Source organism: Papio anubis, chromosome X (genome assembly GCF_008728515.1).
Source record: "Papio anubis isolate 15944 chromosome X, Panubis1.0, whole genome shotgun sequence".
NCBI classification, from domain to species: Eukaryota; Metazoa; Chordata; class Mammalia; order Primates; family Cercopithecidae; genus Papio; species Papio anubis.
The window spans coordinates 113747621-113774209 of record NC_044996.1 but is presented as its reverse complement, the minus strand read 5'-3'; the positions used below and the strand labels follow the sequence as shown (position 1 = coordinate 113774209).

Sequence of the window (26589 nt, the reverse complement as noted above, 5' to 3'; positions counted from 1 at the left end):
AGTTTCCCCAACTCCGTCTTCTATCACTCTTCCTGACCCCATGGAAACCCACTGACACAACACACAATCACTGTGAATCACTCTCCCCATTAAACACATAGGAGTGTATGTCGGAAGAAAAGAATATGCACAGCGTCTAGTCAGATGGATCTTACCAAAGTTCCTGCCCACCCTAGTATGGCATAAGGTAGGTACAGTACGATGATTTTTGATATTACAAAATGGGGGCATCAAAGTAGCAGAGACATATCCAGATCTGAAAGTCACTGCAGACGGGAATGAAAGGTGGTCCAGGAAGAAGTCACTGCCTGCTTAGACCAACAACCAAGGATATGAGGGAGAGACTGGCATCTCCATGGAAGCCAGCCCAGATGACAACTAAAGAACAAATGTTCTGTCACACTGTGGTCATCACACCCATCACTGCATGCTTTGCAACTATATAAGCCCTGAATTGATTTAAAAATGTATTTCTTCTATTCAATGGAATTACATTCAGTTATTAAAAGGTAACATTATGGACTGAAAATCTCAGCACAATTGTTATCATTTACAATTATTTCACATTATGTTTATAAATGTGAGGGGAGTATATGAACTTAAGTTGTTATTGAAACTTGGCATGCATCTTGCTTTGAGTGTCCCATGCTTGTTAGAAAACTTACTTCGATCCGTAATGATTGTTCTAGCCTCTTGATTGCTGGTCTTGTTTTTCAAATTTTGGGCAGCAGTAATGAGTTCTTCCAACTGGGGGCGCCTCTGTTCCAAATCCTGCACTGTTGCCTGTAAGAACAAATACCGCTTAGTATCGGGGTTCTCCAGTGTTGTGTATTCCTTTTACATAATACAAAGTAAAGTACAGTTGTAAGACCAGCCAAAACACTTTTAGAAATAAAAAAGATGTTACCGTGTAAGGGTTTATAGAAAACAATTTAACAGGAAATATGTTTCATTCTTAGATATCAAAAAAATTTCAAAGAAAATCTTGATTATAGATTTTCTTCTTTATTTAAAGGCTCAAATGGAGTCATTCCAGAGTACCTCGGATTACTTAAACCACTGTAAGAGTGCCTTGAGTAAGAAATGTTATTCTGAATTACGACAATGTATTTAAAAGATAGATAGCTGTTTATACTTATAATATCATTCTGTGTGATGTCAAAATTAAGGTATATTTATTTTAAAAACAGAAAAAGCACACAACCGATTTAAGAGATATTACTTATTTAACTTCACTGTACCCTGAGATTCCTCACCTGTCAAACGAAAAGGCGAAGTAGATGAGCTAAATCAGCTTTTCTCCTAAGCTGCCTGTCCCTAATAATCACCAAACCTTTTTGCCTCACCCCAGAACTAACGAATATGTAGTGGAAAGGGCTGCAAATCTTGCATTTTAAATAAATTATCTAATTAACTTTTACGATTTAGGCAGGTTTGGAGAGCATCAGATTAGAGGTTAGTATTCCTATTTCCCTGTATTATAAAAGACTCTAATATAGCACTATTTTAAATAAAAATACAAACATAACAAAGTCAATAATTTTTAATTTATAGGTAGTAATGTAAATCATTAAGATATTCTTCCCTTTCTTCAGTGTCTATTGTCTCTGTTATCTTAGTCTCTCTGGATTTAAGGACCAAAATCGCAGAGATATTTATGAGGAAATTGATGAAAAAAAGGCATCTGACTAACTCTGGTTCTAAAACTCAATAAATTTTATTTTAATTGGGGAAAATAAAAGTAATATTTACTGTTAGTTTGTAAGCAATATGTGACAGATGTTTTATCTACATTTTCTCGTTTTTTTCTTATAACAACCACACTAGTAAACAAGCCAGCAAGTTTGTATAATTTTAAATATGATGTTCTACCACATGAAGCCAATGAAGATGAAGAGATGAAAGTGGAAGATAGCAATGCATCTGAAACTTATATGAAACTTAGTTATTTACTCTGTTCTTTGACTCCTGCTGATTTTCTAATTATTTTTGGTTTTGGAAAGGCCAAATTTTGATCATTACGTAGTGTTTCTTTTGTGAAGAGGTAGGGAGACAGGCTTTGTGATTTAAACTCAATTGCTTTCAGTAATAGTAAAATAATGCAACAAACTTATCCAAACATTGTACATCTACTCCAGGCACTTTCTCCTCTCTGTATTGAAAAATTGGAGGGGCTAACTTTTAACAAATTTTCCACATTTGTAAGCTGTGATTGCTCAGAAGAAAAATCCAATTTTCAGGTTTCTAACTTTTATGGTTTCTTTATACAAAAGAGTGTTTGAAATATGGAACAAACTGCCAAAGACAGCTATTGAAGTAAGTGGCATAAGTCAGTTGGAGAGTACTGAACAAATTTTAAAGTGGGAACCATATAGTAGCAGATAGATTTTATGAAATAAGATGTTTTCCATTGTTACAATGTGAAACTCTGGTCATCTGTGACATGGGAAGCTGAAAGGTTGCTTTGGAATTGCCTACCCTAAAATGTTTGAATATGTTCAATAGAATTTTTAAAATGGACTTACCCAGAAACCTCAGATGAAGTCAAATTTTCACCTCAAAGTTAACAAAGAACATTAAATACACAGAGCTGGCAAAATACATTAATTCATTTACTCATCCATTGATTTTAATAAATATTTTTAAGCACTAGGTACTATTCTAGGCACTATGCATGTGGCAGTGGACAAATATATTCAGTATAGTGTATATCTTAAATGAAAAATTGTGTTTTTTGATACTTGGAAATTTTTATATAACAAAGATGATCTTTATTGGGTTGTTGTTCTTTGATTTGATATTAATTCACCCTCAAATAACCAGATTTTTTTGCTTCTCAGTTTTAGATACATTACTCAATGTTTGCCATACTTTTTTTCCTTCTTTTAAGATTTCAAAGTTCATTTAAGAAATGTGTTGTAAAAGTAACTTGATCAACTTTAATCTGAACCTTATCAGTTTCTAAATTAAACCTAACCATAATGAACAACTTTTACTGCTGAAATTAGCAAGCATGTCAACTTAGACTCCAAACAAGCCATTTTCCTGTCTAATGAACAAAATAGGTCTCAGGGTATTGTGAAACCTGTTCTCTAGTTGGGTGATTCTCTAATTCTGCTGACAGACACATGCTTTGTAAGCACCTGAGAAGATTATTAATGACATCCTTTGAAGCAGCCTCCTTAAAAATCTAAGGAGATTCACAACTGCAATACAACTATGCATTTCTAAAATATTTCAAAACAAAATTTCAACTTTTTATCCCACTCTTTGGTCAACACATACAAACATTCATTTCAACAAAGAAGCTGTAAAATAATAATGTACATTGCTATGGGATTTATCATACACTAATAGGCTCTTTACTTAGTGGTCTTTTAGTATAGCAGAATGGGAATTTTCTCCTTTGATTCCCTTTCTAGAAATAAAGAGAGGGATTTAATATGGCTACACTTCACTTCAGTATTTTTTCATTAAGACACTATAAAAACAGTGGTTAAAATAATTTCTTGCTAATAAGAACACAAACATATAGTGAGAGTAATGATTATTTTTCATTTGGTTTCCTTTTTAGTGTGTTCTATTTACTTGCTACTATAATTTCTTTGACTTCACAACTTAGTTTTATAATTCCAGAACTTCTCAAACTCACCTTCATCTCCATTCCTTCCAGCCACGCACAGATGAGAAAACACCTTAGATCTAATCATTACTCAAACTACTTGCCTCCAAAATACCCATCTACCAAATTCTATTATCTACCCACAATCTGCTACCCCTATCAGATGTTACTCTCCCAAACATGCTGTTCCTAGTATTATCTTCATCCTCATATGACCTCTGGTTCTTTTCGGTTTTCTCAACCTAGCTTTAGTCATAACAAACAAGTAGAATGCTAATTGTGCTTATTTATTTCTCTGATATGATCCCAGATAGTTGTTACACAAATAACTTAAGTGAACAAAACTAAAATCATTACATGCTTACCAGTACCTAAGCATGATAATTGATTGTGTCTACATGGATTCTATCATTCTAGAAGAGACAAAACACAGGAGAAGGAAGGAATCAATGCTATTTCTAAGGAGTCATAAGTCAGCTACTGGGCTTTACTAAAAACAGCTTACCCCTTGGAGATGAGAATTCATCATGGATTCCACTAGCTGAGCAAAGATGGAGGAAAAAAAAATTCTTCAAATACAAAGTGAATCAGAAGTCTTTAATCTTTAATCCCCCCAGAGTTGAGTGAAGTGGTTATAAATAGCAACCCTATGAAATAGGAAGTTAAACAGTGAAACCATACATATTATAACTAGGGCATTTTAGGCTTTTAGACAAAATTACAATTTGTTATTGTATTTATTAAAATGGAATTCCACCTAAATAATACTCAAATAAAAACTCTATATGTTACCGGGCGTGGTGGCTCATGCCTGTAATCCCAGCACTTTGGGAGGCTGAGTCGGGCAGATCACGAGGTCAGGAGATCGAGACCATCCTGGGCAACATGGTGAAACCCCATCTCTACTAAAAATACAAAAAATTAGCCAGGCGTGGTGGCGGGCACCTGTGGTTCCAGCTGCTTGGGAGGCTGAGGCAGGAGAATGGCGTGAACCTGGGAGGCGGAGCTCGCAGTGAGCCGAGATCGTGTCACTGCACTCCAGCCTAGGCTACAGAGCGAGACTCCATCTCAAAAAACAAAACAAAACAAAAGAAATTCTATGTTGAGTTGAATATTTAGTACTTATATGTCTAAGAAAAGACTAAAAATCAAACTTGTCGTATTTTTATATTTTTCTATAAAAATCAATCTACATAGCATAAATGCCCATGATTTTTCAAATGTTCCCATTTTCAGTAAATATGAATTAAGCTGAAATGTAACAATGCAGAACTGATGCTACTTTATTTACAACTTCAAAAAATTAATATTAAGAATTCAGAATGTAAAAGAGTTTATGGAACCATTTTATGTATTGAGGAAAATATAAGCATAGAAGTCAGGGAGGAACTAAATTGCAGCCTTTCTAGTTACTGACAGGGTTTTACTGGTGGGGATGCTAGTAATCTGTCTAGCTTTCAACCATCTCACTGAGCATCTTCTTCTGGCTTCTATTCTTGCATTTGGATGTCTCTCCAAATAGAGTGGCCAAATCGAAAACCATCCTTATTGTCTTCCACTTACTTCCTCACTTCTCATTTCCATTTTATACTGGCTTGGATATTGATATTTTCCTACTTGGCCAACCTTCCTTACTTCTTTTTTGAATGTTCTACCAGCACCTCCATTGGTAACTTCTTAAGAATCTTCATAACCAACTTCATAAACATCTTCTAACTGCAGTTATCCTTTTTTTGTTCTTTATTCACTGCATAAATACTTTATAAGATACATTTTATTTTTACATAATTTCAAGCCTGCAGAATATTTGCAAGATAAAGAACTCCCATGTACCCCTTACCCAGATTCACCATTTGTTAACATTTTGCCACATTATTTAAAATCATTTATCATTTTATCATTCTCTCAGATATATAACTGTATTATGTAATATTTTATATATATATATTTTTCTGAATCATTTGAGAATAATTTGGAGATATCATACCCCTTTACCCTTAAATACTTTAGGTTTTATTTCTTAATAGCAAAGACATTCTCTTAAATAACCTCAGCTCAGTTTCAAAGTCAGGAAATTTAGCATGGCTTTAGTACCATAATCTTATCTATATTCTATATTCAGAGTATGACAATTAACCCATTAATGAGCTGTATAGTTATATTTTTATTTCCTTGTCTGGTCCAGGCTCATGCTTTTAGTTGTTGTATCTCCTTAGTCTCTTTTAAGTTGAAATAGTTATTTGCCTTTCTTTGAACTTTGTAACAGTGATAGTTTTGACCAATAGAGGCCAGGTATTTTGTAGAATATCCCCCAAGTTTGAGTTACAGCAATTTTTTAAGTGCTTCAGTTGTGTCACTCATTGAGCTAGGTGCAGGGGCTGTAGCAGTGAAGGAGAAAATAATTCCTGTTCTCAAAGAGAAAACAAACTAGGAGTGATGACAGGCGATGAAAAAGCAGTTGCAATAATCTGAGGTATTATGGTAGGGGAAACACGGAGAGTTATCAGAGCACATGGCAGAGATATCACATGAAATATAAAGGCCAAAGACAGTCTTCTGAAGGAATCAAGCTTAAGTAGTCCTCAGTTTTTCTTTATTTAAATTATACAAAATAGTTTTAAACACCACTGCTCCTCATACCCAAGTGGCCACCATGAGAATATGCAGGCCTTCTATTATTGGGTCTTAACTGACTGAGGACTCCTGTTACTGCATTTTGAAATCCATGATTGCATTGCTCCAAAGCCAAGCTTCTCACAGACTGCTCCTCACCAATGATTGGGTGTGGTGGGAATACTAAGGCAGAGAGCCTTCCTTGGGAGACATGGGACTCCTTTGCCTGGCTCTGCCTCAATGACTTCCCAACAGCTTCGCCAAAATTTCCTTCCACTAGACCGCACACTGGGATGCTTCCACCTAGCCTTCTCTCCCTCTCTTTTCCTTGCAGGGTCAGAATTGTGTCTTCATCTAACGTCTCTTGCACCTTCCCTGGCTTCCTCCTTATTTTCTTTCACACAGATATTTCCACTAATAAAATATTGTCCCATTTTATCCTGTCTGGGTACATATAACCTCAGGTCTTGACTAATACACTCACTTTTGTCCTCCTAGACCCTAAACCTCTCATCAACTCTTCAGGTCCATGTAACATGATGGTTCCATGACACTACTATCTGAATGTGTAACTGTCAATTATTGAATATTAATTAGTAACATAGGTTTCTTCATGCCTCCCACGGGCTGGCCTCTTAAGATGCAATTCAAGTAAATATGTATTTTTACATACTACCTCTATTTAGAAATCACTAAGGCAGGTGCATGACCATTATTTCTGAGGACCGCAGAATTTAACTGGAGGAAAATAAGAGTATTCAGACATGTTACATGGTAATGGTGGAGTTCCATTCAACACATGTAGCTCAAGAACTGTAGGAAACTAAAGCAAGCCACCAGGAATCCTTTACAGGTAACAACAACTAGGTTTGCTGAAAGACATGGCAAAACGAACTTTGGGGCAAATTTCCAGACGATGGAAGACAGAAAGTTAAGATTATTCCACCTCTCTGAGTGAGAAGTGCCCTGGGTAGACAGAGACCTCAACCAGGACCAGATTCTTGAACGTATAATTTGTGCAGTTAGTTACACAAGGATCTGCATTAGAAGGGATTCATACTTGGTTTCATGCTCTACTGTTGTCATCTTGAAATTCTTAATAATTTTTTCAACCAAGGGTCCTGTGTTTTCATTTTTCACTGGGCTCCACAAATTACATACCTGATTGTGACCTCAACCCTAAGGTTAGTGGAGAATAAAAGTTATGTATCTTGGCTGAAACACTGGTTAATTGTTGATGGAAAGAACACATTTAAACACAAATTAAATGATGTCAATCAAATTCATCTTGCTTAATTCCTGAAAATGCATTTCAAATTTCTGGAAGGAGCAGTTATGAAGCTAAAAAATGTATTTAGGGGGAAATCTGGCCTCGGGGAAAGCAGAACAGGACAGTTAGAAGTGGTTCCAAGGTAGGACTCTCATCACTACCAATGGTTATTGGAGAATAAAAGTCACTATAGGAAAAATGAAGTAGGGAAACTACAAAGTGTAAGTGGTGAATCATCTGAGGAAGAAATTGGAGATAAAAAGGAGATCCTGTGGCTTCAGCAACAATGATGGCTACTGAAATCTCAAATGACATCTCTAGGTTTAGCTAAGTATTAGTTGTTTCCAAGGCTAGGATGGACTTGGGAAATAAGCAAGAAACAACTGATAATTTGTTTTAGAAACATTTACTCAACTGCAACTATTGGCCAAGCACTCAGCTAGTACACACAGACAAGTAAAACTTGTCTTCTTTTTTCAAGGAACTTATAATCTAGTAAAAAAATACTGATAAACAATTATTTTTTGTGTAATAATACAATGGGAAGTAATACCAATAACAACAACAATAGTTGTTTATTGAGTGCATACCATACGCCAAAAGAGTCTATCACTGCATACTGGTTAAAAGAATGAACTCTGGAGTCAGGCTTTCTGAATTTGCATACTGGCTGCCACCTATTAGGTTTACTATTTTCACTATGTTACTTAAATGCTGTCTGTATCATTTCCAGCACTGTGAAATGGAGATACTGAGTCTCTACCTCTCAGATTCATTATGAGAATTAATAGAGTTAATATTTGTAAGGTGTTTAGAACATTTGCCATTTCATAGTAAGAACAAAAAAGTTTTAAATAAAAACTATTAGTCAATGTAATTATCATAATACTCTGTGAGGTGGGTACTAATATTGTCCCTATTTTACCAGTAAAGAGAATGAATGGAAAAGAAGTTAAACAATTTGTCTAGGATCACATGTTAATATGTGGCAGAACTTCTAACATAGGTAAGTTGGCCCCAAAGCCCACACACTTAAGAACTATAATATAGCATGTTATACTTACAAGGTACTTATGTCATAGTATAATACAAAGTAGCTATATGATAGTATGATACAATATAGGAATGAATAAAAGGACAGGGATATGAAATGAGAATACAAAAGGGGAAATTATTTTATTCAAGGACAGATTATATTCTGAATCAGTCATGGTTCTTGCAATAAATAGTTCATTCAAACTGGGATGAGGAGGCTTTCCTCCTCAAGGCCTGACAGGCTAAGGGGAGGGTCTAGTTAGTAGAATCTGAGAAGTAGCTGCAGGGAGAGGACCTCTTGACAAGAGCTGGGGCTGTGAGTAAAGGAACCTAGCCATCCCTCGACTCACTCTCCCCTCATCCATTGATCTGCTGATGCCTCCCAACAGAAGGACCAAGCCAACAGAGAAGCAAGCCCAATGCTGCTGCCATATTTGTCAGCCTCCTAGGGTAGAACAACACGTTAGAGATTGGATCTGAGAAAGTATCCAGCAACAGTATCAAAAAATAATAATAATAATGACAACAACTATTGAAACAAATCAGTGAAGGAAATGACCACATATGGGAATTCTCAGCAAAGACTTCATATGAAGTACGACACTACGGCTGAACTTTGGAAGATTTGGCTAGAGAATGAGAAGAACATTACAGACATGAGCAAAGGCATGGATGTAAACTAAAGCCTCAAATGGGTTGGCTAGAGTCTAGAATTCTTTACAAATAATGGCAAATAACCTTAGGTAGACCTAGTGGAAGCAGTATACAGTTGGCTTTTTAAAAATCAGTTTGAATTTCTTCTATGATCATATATTACATGTATGCTGATTTATGCTCATAAGAAACTTTTGTATATATTATGTTTGTACAGAAAGCAATGTAAACATTCTTAGACAGTATGATCCCAATTGACAACCAAAATCCTTTTAAAAAAATCTTGAATTAAACTAAAATATTGCTAGTCGTCTTTGGGAGATAAAATTATGATGATCTTTATTCCTTCTTGTACATATTTTCTCTGCTTTCTGTAATTTCTAAAAGTTTTTTGTGATTAAAGAAAAAAAACAGAAACCCAAAAGCAGAGGGAGAAACATGAAGGAAAGTAACTTTTATCCTAGTAATTAAATTAAAATTGTTTTCTCCTGTGCCGTAGTCTGCTCATCTGCGACTTCATGTGTGACCGCAGTGGAGGGCTCAGTTGGTTGACATCATTTTTCTATCTGTGTTTTATATTCCCTTCAGGAGGCTTATTTCCAGGAAATACACAAAGATGATAAATTAAGAAATGGAAGTAAAATGAGCCGTAGCTCATAGGAGCATACTTTTAACTATTTCAACTTTGAAATGTTTTCTTGTATCAAGACAAGATTACCTCTGTCTACGGGTTACAATTTTTCACCTTGAGGCTAAGAGATTAAATGGGAATAAAGAGATAAACTGCTTGTGATGAAAACAAAAAAATAAAAAAAATAAAAATCAGTTTGAGGTTTTGAATTTTATCACAAGGACAACTGGGAAGCAGCGAACTTGCAGGAAAAAACTAAGGCTATAGGAGCAAAGCTTTTAGTAATCCTGCACCTCCATATGTCTTGTTCTTTCTGGTTGGGATACATTTCTCAATTCTTGGTCCATTCCTAGAAATATAGTTAACAGATACTCATAAGTAAAAAGTGTTGATTGACCAAATCACTGACTACAATAAAGGGAAACAGTGGTACAAGAAACAAGTAATTAGAGACTCGGGACAGATCAAGAATACATACAAATGGCAAACAAGCATATGAAAAGGTGCTCAACATCATTGAATTATTGATAACCAGAGAAATGAAAATCAAAATTACAATGACATACTATCTCACCCTCGTTAAAATGGCTTATATCCAAAAGACAGGCAATAACCAATGCTGACAAGGTTGTAAAGAGAAAGGAACCCTTGTATACTGTTGGTGGAAATGTAAATTAGTACAACCACTATGGAGAACAGTTTGGAGGTTTCTCAAAAAACTAAAAATAGAGCTACCATATAATATAGCAATCCCATTGGTGGATATATACACAAAAGAAAATAAATCAGTATATTGAAGAGCTATCTGCACTCCCATGTTTATTGCAGCATTATTCACAATAGCCAAAATTTAGAAGCAACCTAAGTGTCCATCAGTAGATGAACGGACAAATAAAATGTGGTACCTATGCACAATGGAGTACTATTCAGCCACAAAAAGAACGAGATTCTGTCATCTGCAACAATATTGTTGGAAATGGAGGTCATTATGTTAAGTGAAATAAATTAGACACAGAAAGACAAACGCTGCATGTTCTCACTTATTTGTGGGATTTAAAATGGAAAACAATTGAACTCATGGACATAGAGAGTAGAAGGATGGTTACCAGAGGATGGGAAGGGTGGTGGGGAGGTGGAAGTGGGGTGGGGATAGTTAATGGGTACAAAAAAGTAGTTAGAAAGAATGAGTAAGGACTAGTATTTGACAGTACAATGGGGAGACTATAGTCAATAATGATTTAATTGTACATTTTAAAATAACTAAAAGAGTATAATTGTATTGTTTGGAACATAAAGAATAAATGGTTGAGGGGTTGAATACCCCATTGTCCATGATGTGCTCACTACACATTGCATGCCTGTATCAAAACATCTCATGTACCAAATAAATATATACACCTGCTATATACTCACAAAACTTAAAAAATATACACATAAAACAAAAAGAAACAAGTAATTAGAATCAGAAATGTGTGGAAATTGCTAGAACACATGTTCCTTTTCTAAGCAGTGTTTATCTGTATTATAAAAATCACCGATCATTTGGCTAACTTTAAAACTAAAAAAAAGATAGCTGTTTAAGAAATCACTATTAGCTATTCAAACTTAAAAAACAATAAGACAGTCTGTGAAATTTATTTCTCTATTTCTTTGTAGTAACATTTCAACTTGTTGATATTTTGGGGAGTTAAAAAAACTCTTAAGCCTAACACTGCATGTTCTCACTCATAAGTGGGAGTTGAACAGTGAGAACACATGGACATACGGAGGGGAACATCACACACCAGGGCCTGTTGAAGGGTTGGGGACAAGGGGAGGGAGAGGATTAAGACAAATACCTAATGCACTGGGGGCTTAAAACCTGGATGTTGGGTTGATGAGTAAGCAAACCACCATGATACATGTATACCTATGTAACAAACCTGCATGTTCTGCACATGTATCCCAGAACTTAAAGTAAAATGAAAATAAATAAATAAATATAAAATAAATAAAATACGAAAGAGCATTGTAATCTAAAAAAAAAAAAAAAAAAACCTCTTAAGCCTACCAAATTTGGTGACTTCCTTGAAATGGTATAATATTAATCTACTAATACTGTGTTATTTTTAAATAAATTATCTCCCTTTGTTGAAAAAAAGATTAAGATGAGCCTTTCCAAGCTATTATACCACATGAAACTTACGGGATTGATTTACTTGTCATTTAATAAAACCCTTAACATCCAAAAATGAAAATGCCTTTAACTTTCATAAGCCAGTAAGTAAATAATGTGGTCTAAATTGCTGATCTTGAAATACAATTTCAAAGTCAAGAAGAAAAAAGAACTTTACGCTACAATTTGTTGGTAATGATTTGCAAATTCATTTCTAAACTGATATAAAGGGCACTGATAATTTTAGCTATTCAACATCAGATCTATTAGCTATTCTACATTGTTCACATTTCTTGAAACTCTATTGTTCTATAAACTTGGCATATTAACAAAAGAAAATCAAGACAGGTTTAAGACCAGTTGTTATCATGTGCATCAGATTCACAGGCTTTTGATATTATGGCCCAAAAACATAAGTGATACAATTTTTCTCCTACATACATTTTAGAAGAAAGAGAGACATGAAACAATATACAGGACTGCCTTCAAAATATTGTGGGTCTGGTTTCAGACTACTGCAACAAAGTAAATATCACAATAAAGTGAGGCACACGAATATTTTTGGTTCCCCAGTGCATTAAATGTTATGTTTACACTCTGCTGTCATCTGTCAAGTGTGCAATAGCATTGTATCTAAAAAATGTACATATCTTAATTAAAAATACATTACTTCTAAAAAAAACCCAAAAAACCAAAACAACAACAACAACAACAACAACAACAAAGCGGTAACGATCATCTGAGCCTTCAGGGAGTCATAATCTTTTTGCTGGTACAGGTTCTTGCCTCAATGAGGATGCCTGCTGATTGATCAGGGTGGCGGTTGCTGAATGTTGGGGTGGCTGTAGCAATTTCTTAAAATAAGACAACACTGAAGTTTGCTGCATCGATTGGCTCTTCTTTATAGCCAATGATTTCTTTGTAGCATGTGATATTGTTTGATAGCATTTTACTCACAGTAGAACTTCTTTCAAAATTTGAGTCGATCTTCTCAAACACTGATTCTAGTTTATCAACTAAGTTTATGAAATATTCTAAATCCTTTGTTGTCATTTCAACAATGTTCATAGTATCATCACCAAGAGTAGAGTGCATCTCATGAAACCACAATCTTTGCTCATCCATAAAAAGCAACTCTGAATCCATTGAAGTTTTACCTTGAGATTACAGTTATTCAATCACACCTTCTGGCTCCACTTCTCATTCTGGTTCTCATGCTATTTCTACCACACCTGCAGTGACTTCTTCTTCTGAAGTCTTGGACCCTCACAGTCATTGATAAGGGTTGGAATCAACTACTTCCAAACTCCTTATAATGTTGATATTTTGACCTCCTCTCCTCAATCATGAATTTTCTTAATGGCATCTAGAATGGCATCTGGAACGGTGAGGACTTTCTGTTTTCAGTTTACTTTATCCAGATCCATCAGTGGACTCACCACATATAGCAGCTATATCTTTATGAAATGTATGATTTAAATAACAAGACTTGAAAGTTGAAGTGACTTCTTGATCCAAGGACTGCAGAATGGATGTTGTGTTAGCAGCCATGAAAATAGAATCAATCTCTTTGGACATATTCCTCAGGGCTCTTGGGTGACGAGGGACACTGTCAAAGAGCAGTTATATTTTGAAAGACATCTCTTTTTTTTGAGAAGTAGGTCTCAACAGAGGGCTTAAAATATTCATCAAACCATGCTGTAAAGAGATGTGCAGTCATCTAGGCTTCGTTGTTTGATTTATAGAGCATAGGCAGACTAGATCTAGCATAATCTTAAGGGCCCTTGGATTTTTGGAATGGTAAATGAGCATTGGCTTCAACTGAAAGTCACCAGTTGTGTTAGCCCCTCACAAGAGAGTCAGCCTGTCCTTTGAACTTTTGAAGCCAGGCATTGACTTCTCTCTAGCTATGAAAGTCCTGGATGGCATCCTTTTCCAATTGAAAACTGTTTCGTCTATGTTGAAAATCTGTTTTTTAGTATTGTCACCTTTATTAGTAACAATGTTAGCTTGATCTTCTGGATAGTTTGCTGCAGCTTCTCCATCACTTGTTGCTCTACTATGCACTTTTATGTTATAGAGAGGGCTTATTCCTCAAGTCTCATGAACATACTTCTGCTATCTTCCAACTTTTCTGCTGCAGCTTCCTCACCTCTCTCAGCATTCATAGAATTGCAGAGAATTAGTGATAATGCTTAAGATAATGGTGTGGCTGTTTTGATCTTCTATCCAGACTACTAAGACATTCTCCATATTAACAGTAAGGCTATTCCACTTTCTTATTCCTGTGTTCAACAGAGTAGCACTTTTAATTTTCTTCAAGAACATTTCCTTTGCATTCACAACTTGGTCAACTGGCACAAGAGGTCTAGCTTTCAGCCTATCTTGGCTTTTGACATGTCTTCCTTACCAATCTTAATCATTTCTGACTTTTGATTTAAAGTGACAAACATGTTACTCTTTTTTTTCCCCTTGAACACTTGGAGGACATTGTAGGGTTACTAATTGGCATAATTTCAATATTGTTGTATCTCAGGGAATAGGGAGGCCCAAGGGGAGGAAGAGAGATGAAGGAATGACTGATCAATGGAGTAGTCAGAACACACAAAACATTGATTGATTAAGTTTGCCATCTTATGAAAATAAGTAATGGGAAAAGGACTCTCTATTCAAGACATGATGCTGGGATAGCTGGTTAGCCATAGGCAAAAGAATGCAACTGGATCCCCTCCTTACACCATATACAAAAATTAACTCAAGATGAAATAAAGGTTTAAACATTAGATCTCAAATTATAAGAATCCTATAAGAAAGCCTAGGAAACACCATTCTGGATATCAGAGTTGGGAAAAAATTTATAACTAAGTCCTCAAAAGCAATTATAACAAAACCAAAAATTGACAAGTGGAACTTAATTAAACTAAAGAGCTCTCCACAGTGAAAGAATCTGTCAACGGAGTAAACAGACAGTCTACAGAATAAGAGAATATATTTGCAAACTATGCATCTGACAAAGGTCTAATATTCAGAATCTATAGGGAACTTAAACAATTCAACAAGTAAAAAGCAAATAACCCCATCAAAAAAGAGGCAAAAGACATAAACAGACACTTCTCAAAATAAGACATACAATGGCCAACAAACATGAAGAAATGCTCCACACCACTCATCATCAGAAAAATGCAAATCAAAACCACAATGAGATACCATCTCACACCATTCATACTGGCTATTATTAAAAAGTCAAAAAAATGACAGACGCTGTTGAGGCTGTGGAGAAGAAGCAAACTGATACACTGTTGATGGGAATGCAAATTAGTTCAGCCACTGTAAAACAGTTTTGAGATTTCTCAAAGAACTTAAAGCACAACTATCATTGAACCTAGTGATCCCATTACTGGGTATATAGCCCAAAGGAAACGAATTGCTTTACTAAAAAGACACATGTATTCTCATTCTCATTTCAGCACTATTCACAATAGCAAAGGTATGAAATCAGCCTAGGTGCCCATCAATGGCAGACTGGAGAAAGAAAATACAGTGCATATACACCATGGAATACTATGCAGCCGTAAAAAGGAACAAAATCATGTCCTTTGCAGCAACATGGATGCAGCTGGAAGCCATTTTTCCAAGTGAATTAATGCAGAAACAGAATACCAAATACCACATGTTCTCATGTGGAGCTAAACATTGGTTCCTCATGGACATAATGATGGCAACAATAGAAACTGAGGACTAACAGAGTGGGTAGGGAGGGAAACAAGGGTTGAAAAACTAACTATTGGTTACTATGCTCAGTACCTGGGTGATAGTATCATTTGTACTCCAAGCCTCAGCATCATGTAATATATCCAGGTAATAAACCTACACATGTACTCCCTGAATGTAAAATCAAAGTTGAAAAAATGTTGTCTTTTTTTTTTTTTTTTTTTTTTTCAGACAGGGTCTTGCTCTGTCATTCCGACTGGAGGGCAGTGGAGTGAACATGGCTCACTGCCACCTTGACCTCCTGGGCTCGAGTGATCCTCCTGTGTCAGCCTCCCATGCAGCTGGCAGGGCTCCTTACAGCCATGTGCCACCACACCCAGTTAATTTTTCTACATATATGTTTTAAAGACAGGGTCTCAGTTTGTTTCCCAGACTGGTCTCAAACTCCTGGGCTAACACAGTCCTCCTGCCTTGGCCTCCCAAAGTATTAGGATTACAGGTGTGAGCCACTGCATCCCACAAAGTTTGCCGTCTCATATGAGTGCAGTTCATGACATCTCAAAACAATTACAATAGTAACATCAAAGGTCACTGATCACGGATCATAACAAGTATAGTAATAATAAAAATGTTTGAAATACTGAGTGAATTACCAAAATGTGACACAGAGACAGAAAGCAAGCACATGCTGTTGGAAAAATTGTGCCAATGGACTTGCTCAATGCAGCCTTGCCACAAACCTTCAATTTACAAAAAGCGAAATATCTGCAAAGTGCAATAAAGTGAAACCCAATAAAACGAGATACGCATGTGCATATTTGGGGATTATTACTTCTCAATTTTTTCAGTATTAATTTCTTGTTCTATCTTGAATAATATTATTTTGGAATCCTTCTAACTTCCACTTATCAAGACAAACTCTCTTGTCCCTATTCAGAGGAACCTATACAGCAAACTGAATCATAAGTGTACTAAAATACCAAAGCAGAAGATAAATTATAAGACATGAATAGTGAAACATAACTATTTGAGGGCATTATTTGTAATAGTTTGCCTAGTACATACTCCTAATTTTGCGTCCTAAAGATACTGTCCAAAGACTTTAGAAATTCCAGATACAAGAGGCTAGAGCTGACAAGTAATTAAGCATTGGTCAATCAAATAGCTAGAAAATATTTATTGAAATAATTCTATGCATAATACATCACAGTAGGGAAGGTACCTCATGTATAACATAAAAGAGACTCTCTAGTGAAATCAGTGAACTTGTGATGAACTTTCAACGCAGTTGGGGAGCTGACCTTCAGGCCAGCCCATGCGTGCTCGCACATGCAGTTACCCAATAATAGAAGACAATATGTAAATTAAGAATGTAATAGTCTACAGACCACATATTCTATGCTAATGGGATTCTGAGAGATGGGATTTTATATGGGACCAGGTTCAGGGAAGGTGCCATAGAGGAACAGCAACATGAACTGCAGCTTACAGGATGAACTCAATTAATAATGACCTAATGGGAGAAGGAATTTCAGGACAAGGAGTGGCTTTAAAACTGAAGTGTAGAAGTCAGAATACAGCAGAGTGGTTGAGAAAGAGTGGGAAGGGCAGCTGTGTAGTTAGTTAGCAGAATTATGATGGCTGTGATCAAGTTGAGAAGGGAAGCTGGGGCCAGAATGTGAAGGCTCAGAACACTAGATGACCAAATAAGGACATCATGTTGAAGGCAATAGGAAATCATCAGAGGTTTGAGAGCAAAAGAATGCCACAATAAAAGTGGCATGTTAGAAATATTAACCTCGTACAACTGCATCCAATGTCCTTTCTGAGAAAGAAATGGAAAATTAAATTGCAGTAACCCAAGAAAAGCCTCTTGTATCTCCTCTTTGATTAAATGTCCTGTCATGAAAACATGCAAAACATTTCTAATTTAACTTTATGCATCTTTTTATTTAAGGAGAATATAATAACTCCACTGCACACAAAGAACATAAACTCAACCCCATTGCTTGTAAAAACTGTCCCAGAGGGTTATTAAACAAATTTGCTGATTCCACTTGTAACATTATATTTTATTATATAGGGGCAAAAAGGGATAGTAGTTTTAGTTTAGAAAAAAGGTAAACATTCAGAATGCTTTGTTAAATTCTTACATTCCTACTCTAAAGGATAAACAAAGACTTTCAGAGTACGAGAAGAAATTGGGATCTCTCCAGAAATACACCTTCAAGGATTATTATCAGTGATGATAAGAATTATTAATACATGTTATGATGCCACATTTTGTGAATATAACTTTTCAATGCCCTTAATACATATTACTGCATTAGACCTGATATTATTCTTTGGGAAATAAGTCTTCAGATAGTACTCCTATTTCTAGCAAAGGAGTACAGGGGTATTGTACTAATCTGTTCAAAAATAAAAGCCAAAGCTAACAAAACATTTGTTAAAAATGCATTCAACCTTTTCATGTTTTCAAAACATTTTGGAGATGTTATTCATTTAAGTACTGAAACAAAACTGTGCTTTTTATTTCTAACTGCAGCAATCAATAAACTGAGGCAAAGCAAGAGATGTTACTGTTTGCTGATACTACCTGTACATGGGAAGTGAAGTGAAGACATGAGTGATTATCTAGAGGCGATGACACTCATGTACACAGTCAATCAGAATAACTCAAGCCCCCTAACCCTCTTGTGCTGTCTTCACATGGTAGATGTGAAGATTTGAATTATCAAAATAATTGGCACAGCTGTTCAATTCATGTTTCCCATACAGGGATAGAATCAGGCTCAGTTTATTCAGCTATAAAGTGAAGATAATTACATTCATCTAAACCACTCTTGTGTGATTAAAGCAATGAATCTATTTATAAGAATTCAAATACCTTAGGTAGAAATTAGGCAAATATGGCTAGTTCAGGTTTCTTTACAGTAACAGCAATTAAGACATATGTTATATAGAATATATTTAATTCATGAGGTTTCAGCCTTCCGATTTTGCCAAATTCTGAGTGCTACAAAGTGAAGATACATATGGATAGTGAACAACCATGTGTTCACCTTAAACAATGCTATAGTAATGGTTTGGAAATCCTTGTGAGTTTTACAAATAAGTGCGAAACAAGAGTGCACGTGTGTATGCGTGCATGTGTCTGTGAGCACTCACACAGACAACATCCGAATGGAGAAGAGAAGTATGAATAAATCTATATCCTAAATTCGCATCAAAATGGTGTAATGGTTACCTTTGGATGTACCTATAAGGGAAAAAAGTGCTTAACGACTGGGTCTCATTCTTCAAAATAAACAACATCCTTTGTACATTTCCTCAGCAGTTGTCTTGGAGATCAACATTAATCTATTTCTTCTCAGAACTTACATGACTGGAAGAAAGATAAAAATCTGCCCTTGATTGGGTGCTATGTGTTTAAGCTCTGGTTTTAGCTGTAAATCATTTGTGAAGATCATTTCTTGGTAGGTGAGTGGAATTGCTATTATAGAGTGTTAATATACTTGCAGTGAAGTGTTGCTGGGGGTAGGAGGTGTTAGACATTGATCAGGAGCTTAAGAGATGAGCTATTTATTTTTGCTGTTATAAGAGCAAAGTTTCTATAATAAAACAATGATTCTGCTTCTCTGTCAAAAAATACCATTTTATGACATGAAAGCTCTCCTCAGTAAACAAAGAACAGACTGTTATTGGAGAATGTAAAAATTACAGTAGAACATATTTCTCTATAGGAGCACAATGGCCTTTAACTCAATTGGAACTTACAGTATGACAGCTTTTTAAGGAAGGGACTTATTCTATGGGGAGGATTTCAGACATACTTTTCAATTCCCTAGGCCTTACTAATTCTTACCATATAAAAATGGGTCTACGTTAGCACACGGTGCCAGTATATCACACACTTGCACTGCAGCATGAAAGGAGCCCAGCTCCAGTGGGAGAAATGCTTTCTGTGGCATAGTTCCAAGAAAACACATGGCACAAATGAAGCTGATTCTGAGGAATATGGAAACTTTATGTACTGTTTGATAGGGAAATGTGCATAGCTTCTAAATGGTGAGCTTCTAGTTCTGCTCCGAGAACAAGTACAATCAATTCTTACGTGGTTTCTGTAATGTTGTGTTCCTAACCGAGCTGTTTACATTATAGGGAAGTGTTAAGCTTAATTTTCTGTTTTTTTAGGAAGGTTTCTCATTATGAACAATAATTTCAATACCTTTTAAGTAATTTAAAAATAAGCAGTAATCCCTTCGGAAAGGCTGCAGTACCATTTCTCTAGTGATTCCTTTTTCTGTGTTTTATTTGTATAAGGTGAGCAAAATTGCTTATTCTTTGTTGCCTCAGAGACTTTAGTGGCATGAGACTAGGCAGAGACAAAAACTGATAACCATAAATAAATCAATACTATTGGCTGGTTCCAATATCCAGTGTCTCAATGTTCTCCACCCTTTGTCTCTTTCTGCTATATTAATGATCTGTCTTAATTTTAGAAGTTTTCTCTAAGATAGTGGACAGAACAGGTGTTAATGAGGTGAAGGCTTCAATTCAAACTACAAAGCTAGGTAGCCTAGAGGCAACAGCTAATTCCATGCTTTTGGTTCACAAATGAACGCTAATATACACAAGTAATAACAAAACAAACTCACAGTACGTGTGCTACTGAAGAGGTGTTGGGAGCATTAAATATTTGTACAAAGGGCAACACAAAATGGGAGGTTAAAAAATTAAGCAACATTAGGAACCTGAGAGATGCAACTAATTAAGCAGTTCAACCTTAATAAATATCCATGTTGTAATATTTTAATAGTAATATCTGTCCCTAATATCTATCCATTTATGTAATATTCCCCATTACTATCTACTCAAACATTTTACGACACTTTCTCATAAAGGTCAGCGATTCTCCACTGCCTTACAATTCAAACTTCTATAGCATAGCAATTACTACAACAATAGTAATAACTAGTTATTGTGCTTTTCCTATGTGCTAGATGTAGTACACGGGATGGATTTGATTTGTAATTATGTGCTAGATATTGTACATAGGAAAAGCACAATATATATTAACTTACAGACACCATTTGAGGTAGGTTAATAATGACCATCCCTCAGTGGTTCTGTACTTACACCCTTTTATAGACAAGGAAAATGAAGCACAGAATGAAGCATAATTTGCCCAAGGTCACAAAGCTAAAAGGTGGTGAAGGTGGAATAAAATGGCCCATATCCTCCTTTTCCAGTGTTTTTCTCTTTTACATCGTAACTATAATTTGGTAAGCAGCTATAATGTAGCCAAAGCTGGGCTAGATGCTTCACAGTCATCATCTAATCCCAACAACAACTCTACCTAGCTGGGTACTATATTCATTTTTTTACACATGAGAAAATAAGCACAGAAAACATTACCAATTTCCCCAAACACAGCCAGCCAGTTAGGATCAGGATAGCATTTGAACTCAGGTCTTGCTGACTCCTAAGCCTAGCCCTGTCCACATGTCACAAGGTCTTTCCACAAGCAATTCTGCTTCCTATTCTAACACTTATTCCTTACTTTCCTGCCTCTGTGACTCTGGTTCTCATGCCATCAAATCCATCAACACTTCCTTGCAGTCCTGTTTCTAAAATAGAATTCAATGGGTTAAACAAATCATGATTTTAAAAAGCAGAAAGGAAAACTACACAATTGGCTTGCTTCTCCTCATCTTTCTCCAACTTCATTTCCAGCTGAACACTTTTCTCTTTTTGTTCTGCTTTCTTATTATTTCACACAAAGACATTCAGATTTGTCACCTTTAGTTCTAATACCGGAAATACAAATTCATATGGCTAAAATGGAGTGGACCATGACATTGTCTCTATACCCCACTTTTATTCCTTGTAATTAAGAAAAAATAAACCTTAATAAGAAAGGTTGTATTAAAATTGTGCAAAGTTAGTCATTATTAAATGTTCATGGCCATATTAGCTGCCTCCGGCTGTTGTAACAAATGATTACAGACTTAATGGCTTACAACAACCTAAATTTATTATCTTACAATTTTGAAGGTCCAAAGTCCAAAAAATGGGTCTCACAAGCTAAAAACAATGTGTTGGCAGAGCTTGTTGGATGTAGGGGAGGATTCTTTGGGCACACTGGGGTGACCCAGGCTATCTCCCCGTGTCAAGATTTTTAACTTAACCACATCTATTAATACAAAGCCTTTTGCCATGTAAGGTAAAATATTCACAGGTCCCTGGGATTAGGATATGGACATCCTTGGCGGGGGAGGAGTGGGCATTATTAAACCTTTCACAATGGTTCTTCATTTACTTACCATGAGAAACTGTTTGTCACAATGTGACATACTTCTTCAGGTGGGTTCAGTATATGTGTCATTGACAAGGGTTATAGTATTACACAATCTAGAAAGCGCGGGAGGCAGAAAAGCAAACAAAAAACCACCAGTCGGACCCGGCTCCTGTGTCCTTGTGGCAGACATGGTTTAACCAAAAGCCTCCAGAAGTGGGGGAGGTGTATTGTTGGGTCTCTTTCACCCCGTAACCAAAAGACCATTTGAACTGAGGTGGAACTGGAGTTCACAAAAGTGTTACATTAAAAAAATAATAATAAACTGTGACTCTCTGAGGAAATCACGGTGTTTCTGTTTGGTACAAGCTGCTCTTCAGGAGTGAATCCTATAAGAATTTCAGATGAAGCTCTTATCTTTTGGGGAGTGAAGCCTGCAGGAATGGCTGGGGTATTGCCTTCTGGGATGCAGAAAAACCATCTTCCTCTTAGCTCAGCTTTGCTCATTCAACTTAGTTCTTCCCCTCCACACCCACTCATAAACATTAAGCCTTCTTCCCAGCTGTCTTCCTCTCCCTTTTTCATTTTTAAACTTCATCTACTTTTTGACTTCTTTTCTCTGCAACAACTACTACTAAAATCTGAAAGCTTTTTTAATTGTTACCATGGAGAGGGCAATTTTCTCAACAAGTAAAGGAGATGGTGTAGAGGGAGAGGGAAGAACTACATATGAAAATTGGAAGTTAGCCTCTGTGTCTTTTCAACAATATCCAATTAAATCTTTTCACTTCCATACACAAAACAACAGGAACACAGTGGGTGGCAAATTTAGCCCAGGGATGTGAATGAATCAGTAGGCTTTGTGATAATATGCTGGGGGTGTGAGGGAGGTGGCAAGGCAGCCCCTCAATCCTAAAACAGAAAAGTAATCAACAATGATAACTGATAGATAATTACTTTGCAGTTGTTTGATATATGCTGCTGTCTATCATTTTCAGGTAAATGACCTTCAGAAAGGCAGTAGATGGTTTTCTAAGAAATGATGAAATACAAACATGTAGACAAAGCAGGCAGAAGGAAGCAATAAGTTTAAAAAATGAAGTGCTACAAGAACTGAGAGAGAAAGATTATCAATCCTCCCTTTTTCTTTCTTCTATTCTTCTCTATACAAGTTACAAAGCGGAAGGAAACACAAATATAAAATCAACTGATGGTGAAACATCGGTGAGATTTTAATTATATCTAGATTTTTAAAATCTCAAATAGGAAAAATCTGCTGATCCATAGACATGAAAATATTTTAAAAGATCAGAAATATATTAATTCTCATGTTCTAATTCTCCTGACATGAACCATATATATGCTTTATTCTTTCTGATCATCCTGAGAAAAATCAAATTCTGAATTTTTTAAATGATGATGTTGCTCAAATTGTAATAAATCACCATATTTTCCAAAGAAAAATTCTATACAATTCCTATACATAAATTTTGTGTGGAAAGGCTTGTATCATAAGAATAATCAAAGGAAAAGAACTGCAAACTAGTAGAAGCATAAATTTAAAATGTTGCTGATGATGACATCGAGTAAAGACTTGAAGTGGAAGTAGCAAGTTAACCAACTTTTTCTGTGATCCTCTTTCTCTTCTCAATACCCACTCTAGCTTTTAAAAACACAATGAGATTGTTTTCTACAGCACAATGATGAACATTTCAGGTATACAAAAAATATAGAGAAAAGATTACAATTGAAGTCTACGGCATGGCTGTACAAATCCACACACACATACGCTCAGCAGTGTAAAAGTTACCTCATTGATTTGCTTGAATTAATCATTTAAAGTAAAATTCTATACTGAATAGATGTTTAATTTTATAAAACAGCAGTGTTATCAGAAAGACTTCTGACAAATAGTGTATGATTACAAATATTATCTGCCTTGGAGTAACCATGAGATTAGGAGAGTAAAAATAGTAAATAAAGATCCTATTCCAGCCATCTGTCCTATATGCGGAGAAACAGGCAGCACAAACTCAAGAGTCCACTTGTAATTTTTTTTTGAATTCAGAGAAAATTAATGATAAGTTGGTTTATTTACAATACACAATTCTCTTATTTGCAAAGTAAACTGAAAAATACAGATCGATAGCCAGGCAGGGAAAAACAGAGAGAGACAGACTGACTCATTGAGAGAGAGAGAGAGAGAGGGAGAGAGAGGGAGAGAGGGAGAGAGAGGGAGAGAGGGGGGGGAGAGAGAGAGAGAGAGATAGAGAGAGAGAGAGAGACTGACTCTGATTTATAGGATACTTGCTTATCTATTCCTGTTAGAATTTTCGGCTTGCCACTTCACATAGTATCAAGAAAACGAATGTATTACCCCCAAATTACAGACTATTAAATAAAGACAAAAACTAAGATGATTTTCATGAAAAGTAAACAATAAGCTTTTTACACAGCAGAAACTGAGGATATCATTACACAAAGTTATGAGAAAAGCTACATATTGATATCTTTGTTATTGTGAATATCTCAGTTTCAGTATCTCAGTTATTGTGAATCTGTAAATTCCATGCCCTATTACCCCCATACAAGCCAGGGAGATGTACTCGTATAATAGCACTTCACTCGTGATCGAATTGACGCCAAATGGTTGCCTCTTTGCAATATATGCAAAGAAATTTTTAGTTGTGGGCTTTGTGTTTTGTTTTGTAGTTAGACCACTAAAAATAATCAAATTTCTGATACAGTTAAGCCATAAAGATGAAAGAAGTGTCTCACTTAAAATATTTATTAATTACATATGTTTTTATATCTATAACATACTTATATTCCGATATGCGGGAACTCAATTACTTAAGTCAGGAATGTATGTGGGGATAGAGTTAGAATTTAATGAGAAAGGCCAGTCTCCTGGGATGGGTTCTACCAGCATTTGAACTATTTTTACCACAGTCAACACTAGAGGCCTTGTTAATGAGCAAAATGAACATTAGAAATGAGTTTTCACTTATGAGATTAGTGTTATCTAAGATACATGCTTTGGTGAAAATATTTGAGAGAAATTCCTCATCTCTAGCTTGCTAGGTATAAAAATTTAGTAAGTTATGGAATCTGTATTCTTTGGATTGGTGCCTAAGATTGAATGCCTAAACTATTCTTTGTTTCCACATTGATTCCAAAGATTCTAGCTGTATGATGCCTTCTCTAAGGTTAACTGCATTCTGCCTCTAGATTCTGGATTATTCTCATGTCTCCCTTGATTGAACCTTTTATATGGAGTATGAAAACACCTGAGAGTGAGGGTATGGGAGTGTAGCTAACCTTTACCTATTATACTAAAGTTTTGCTGTGGTTATCTACCAAAAATAACCTAATAGTTGGTCTTGCATAATAGTGTTGATCTAGGGCAATGCATAACACCGTGTAAGCCACAAACTTTAAAACAACCTCCACTATAAGGAAGTGTAACCAACTCCTTACATTCAACAATACATTTGACTTTATTCTTGGAGTATATTATTACATTTTTCTTTTTCTTTCCTCATGGTTATATTTGTTATAAAACATGGTTTTATAACTAGATCGTTAAAGATCTTTAAAGATTGTGTTCTTTTTTGCATACTATTACTATCATATGAATAATTTCACCATCTTGCCTTGCCTTTCATCTTGAGGCACCTATTCACATAATTATTTTTTCACAGTTCAAACAATAACCAGGCCTTGTAATTTAGTTATGAAATAAAAAGGCTGGTATTTATATAATTGTCTTACGACGTATGCATGTGTAAGTATGTCTGAGTAAATGTTCTGCATGTTTGTGTGTGTGAGAGAGAGACAGATAGAGAGACAGAGAGAGAGAGAGAGAGAGAGAGATTGAGAGTAAGCCCGATCATTATTGAGGGGTGTAAGAAATTAGTTTATGGAGATGCAAAAACCTGGGGTTCAGATACGAGACTGCAGTGAGATCATTTCATCCCACCCTCTGGGGGCTCATCTGAGCTGCCAAAATATTCTCCTCTCTGACACTTTTATCTTGGCTCTTCGACAAGTTCTCAGTTGTCTGCTCAAGATTCATATTGTCTATTATTTCTTCCCTGGGTATCTATTTTCACAGAATAGTTGAAGACTCATAATAAAGCCTGTTTTAACGTATCATTTTTCCTAAGCAAACCCATTTCAATCTCCACTCTTTTTATTTGCCAAACATGTCCTAAATACTAATTCTAAATGCAGCTCAATGCAGTTTATTACGTTTCCATGTAAATATTTATACCATATATGTTATTTGTGTATGTGTACACACACACACACACACACGTGCATGCACACATAAGGTTTGTTGCCAATAAACCTGTGATAGAATCTGGCACTTATCAATGGCATTGCCTTGGGAAAGTCACTTAACCTCTCTGAGTTTCTCCCTTTGAAAACAAGAAAAATGCCAGTTAGTTTTTACTATTTTTGAGAGGTTTAGAAATATTGAATATGGTGTGCATAGCACAATGTCTAGTACATACTAGAAATTAATGCATGGTAAGCATCATGAATTTTATGATAGTATATATGACCTAATATTTTGGGCCAAAAGGAAGTT

The 26589-nt window shown here is 35.7% G+C and overlaps 1 protein-coding gene across 5 annotated transcripts in view; it reads right to left on the bottom strand.

Annotated features, from left to right (window-relative positions):
• DMD (dystrophin) overlaps window positions 1–26589 on the bottom strand; it is a 2174064-nt gene that overhangs the window by 608776 nt on the left and 1538699 nt on the right. For all 5 annotated transcript variants that reach the window (XM_031660704.1, XM_031660695.1, XM_031660696.1 and 2 more), the window contains one exon: window positions 666–783. In XM_031660704.1, coding sequence (XP_031516564.1) covers window positions 666–783 — 118 coding nt within the window. The remainder of the gene's footprint in view (window positions 1–665; window positions 784–26589) is intronic.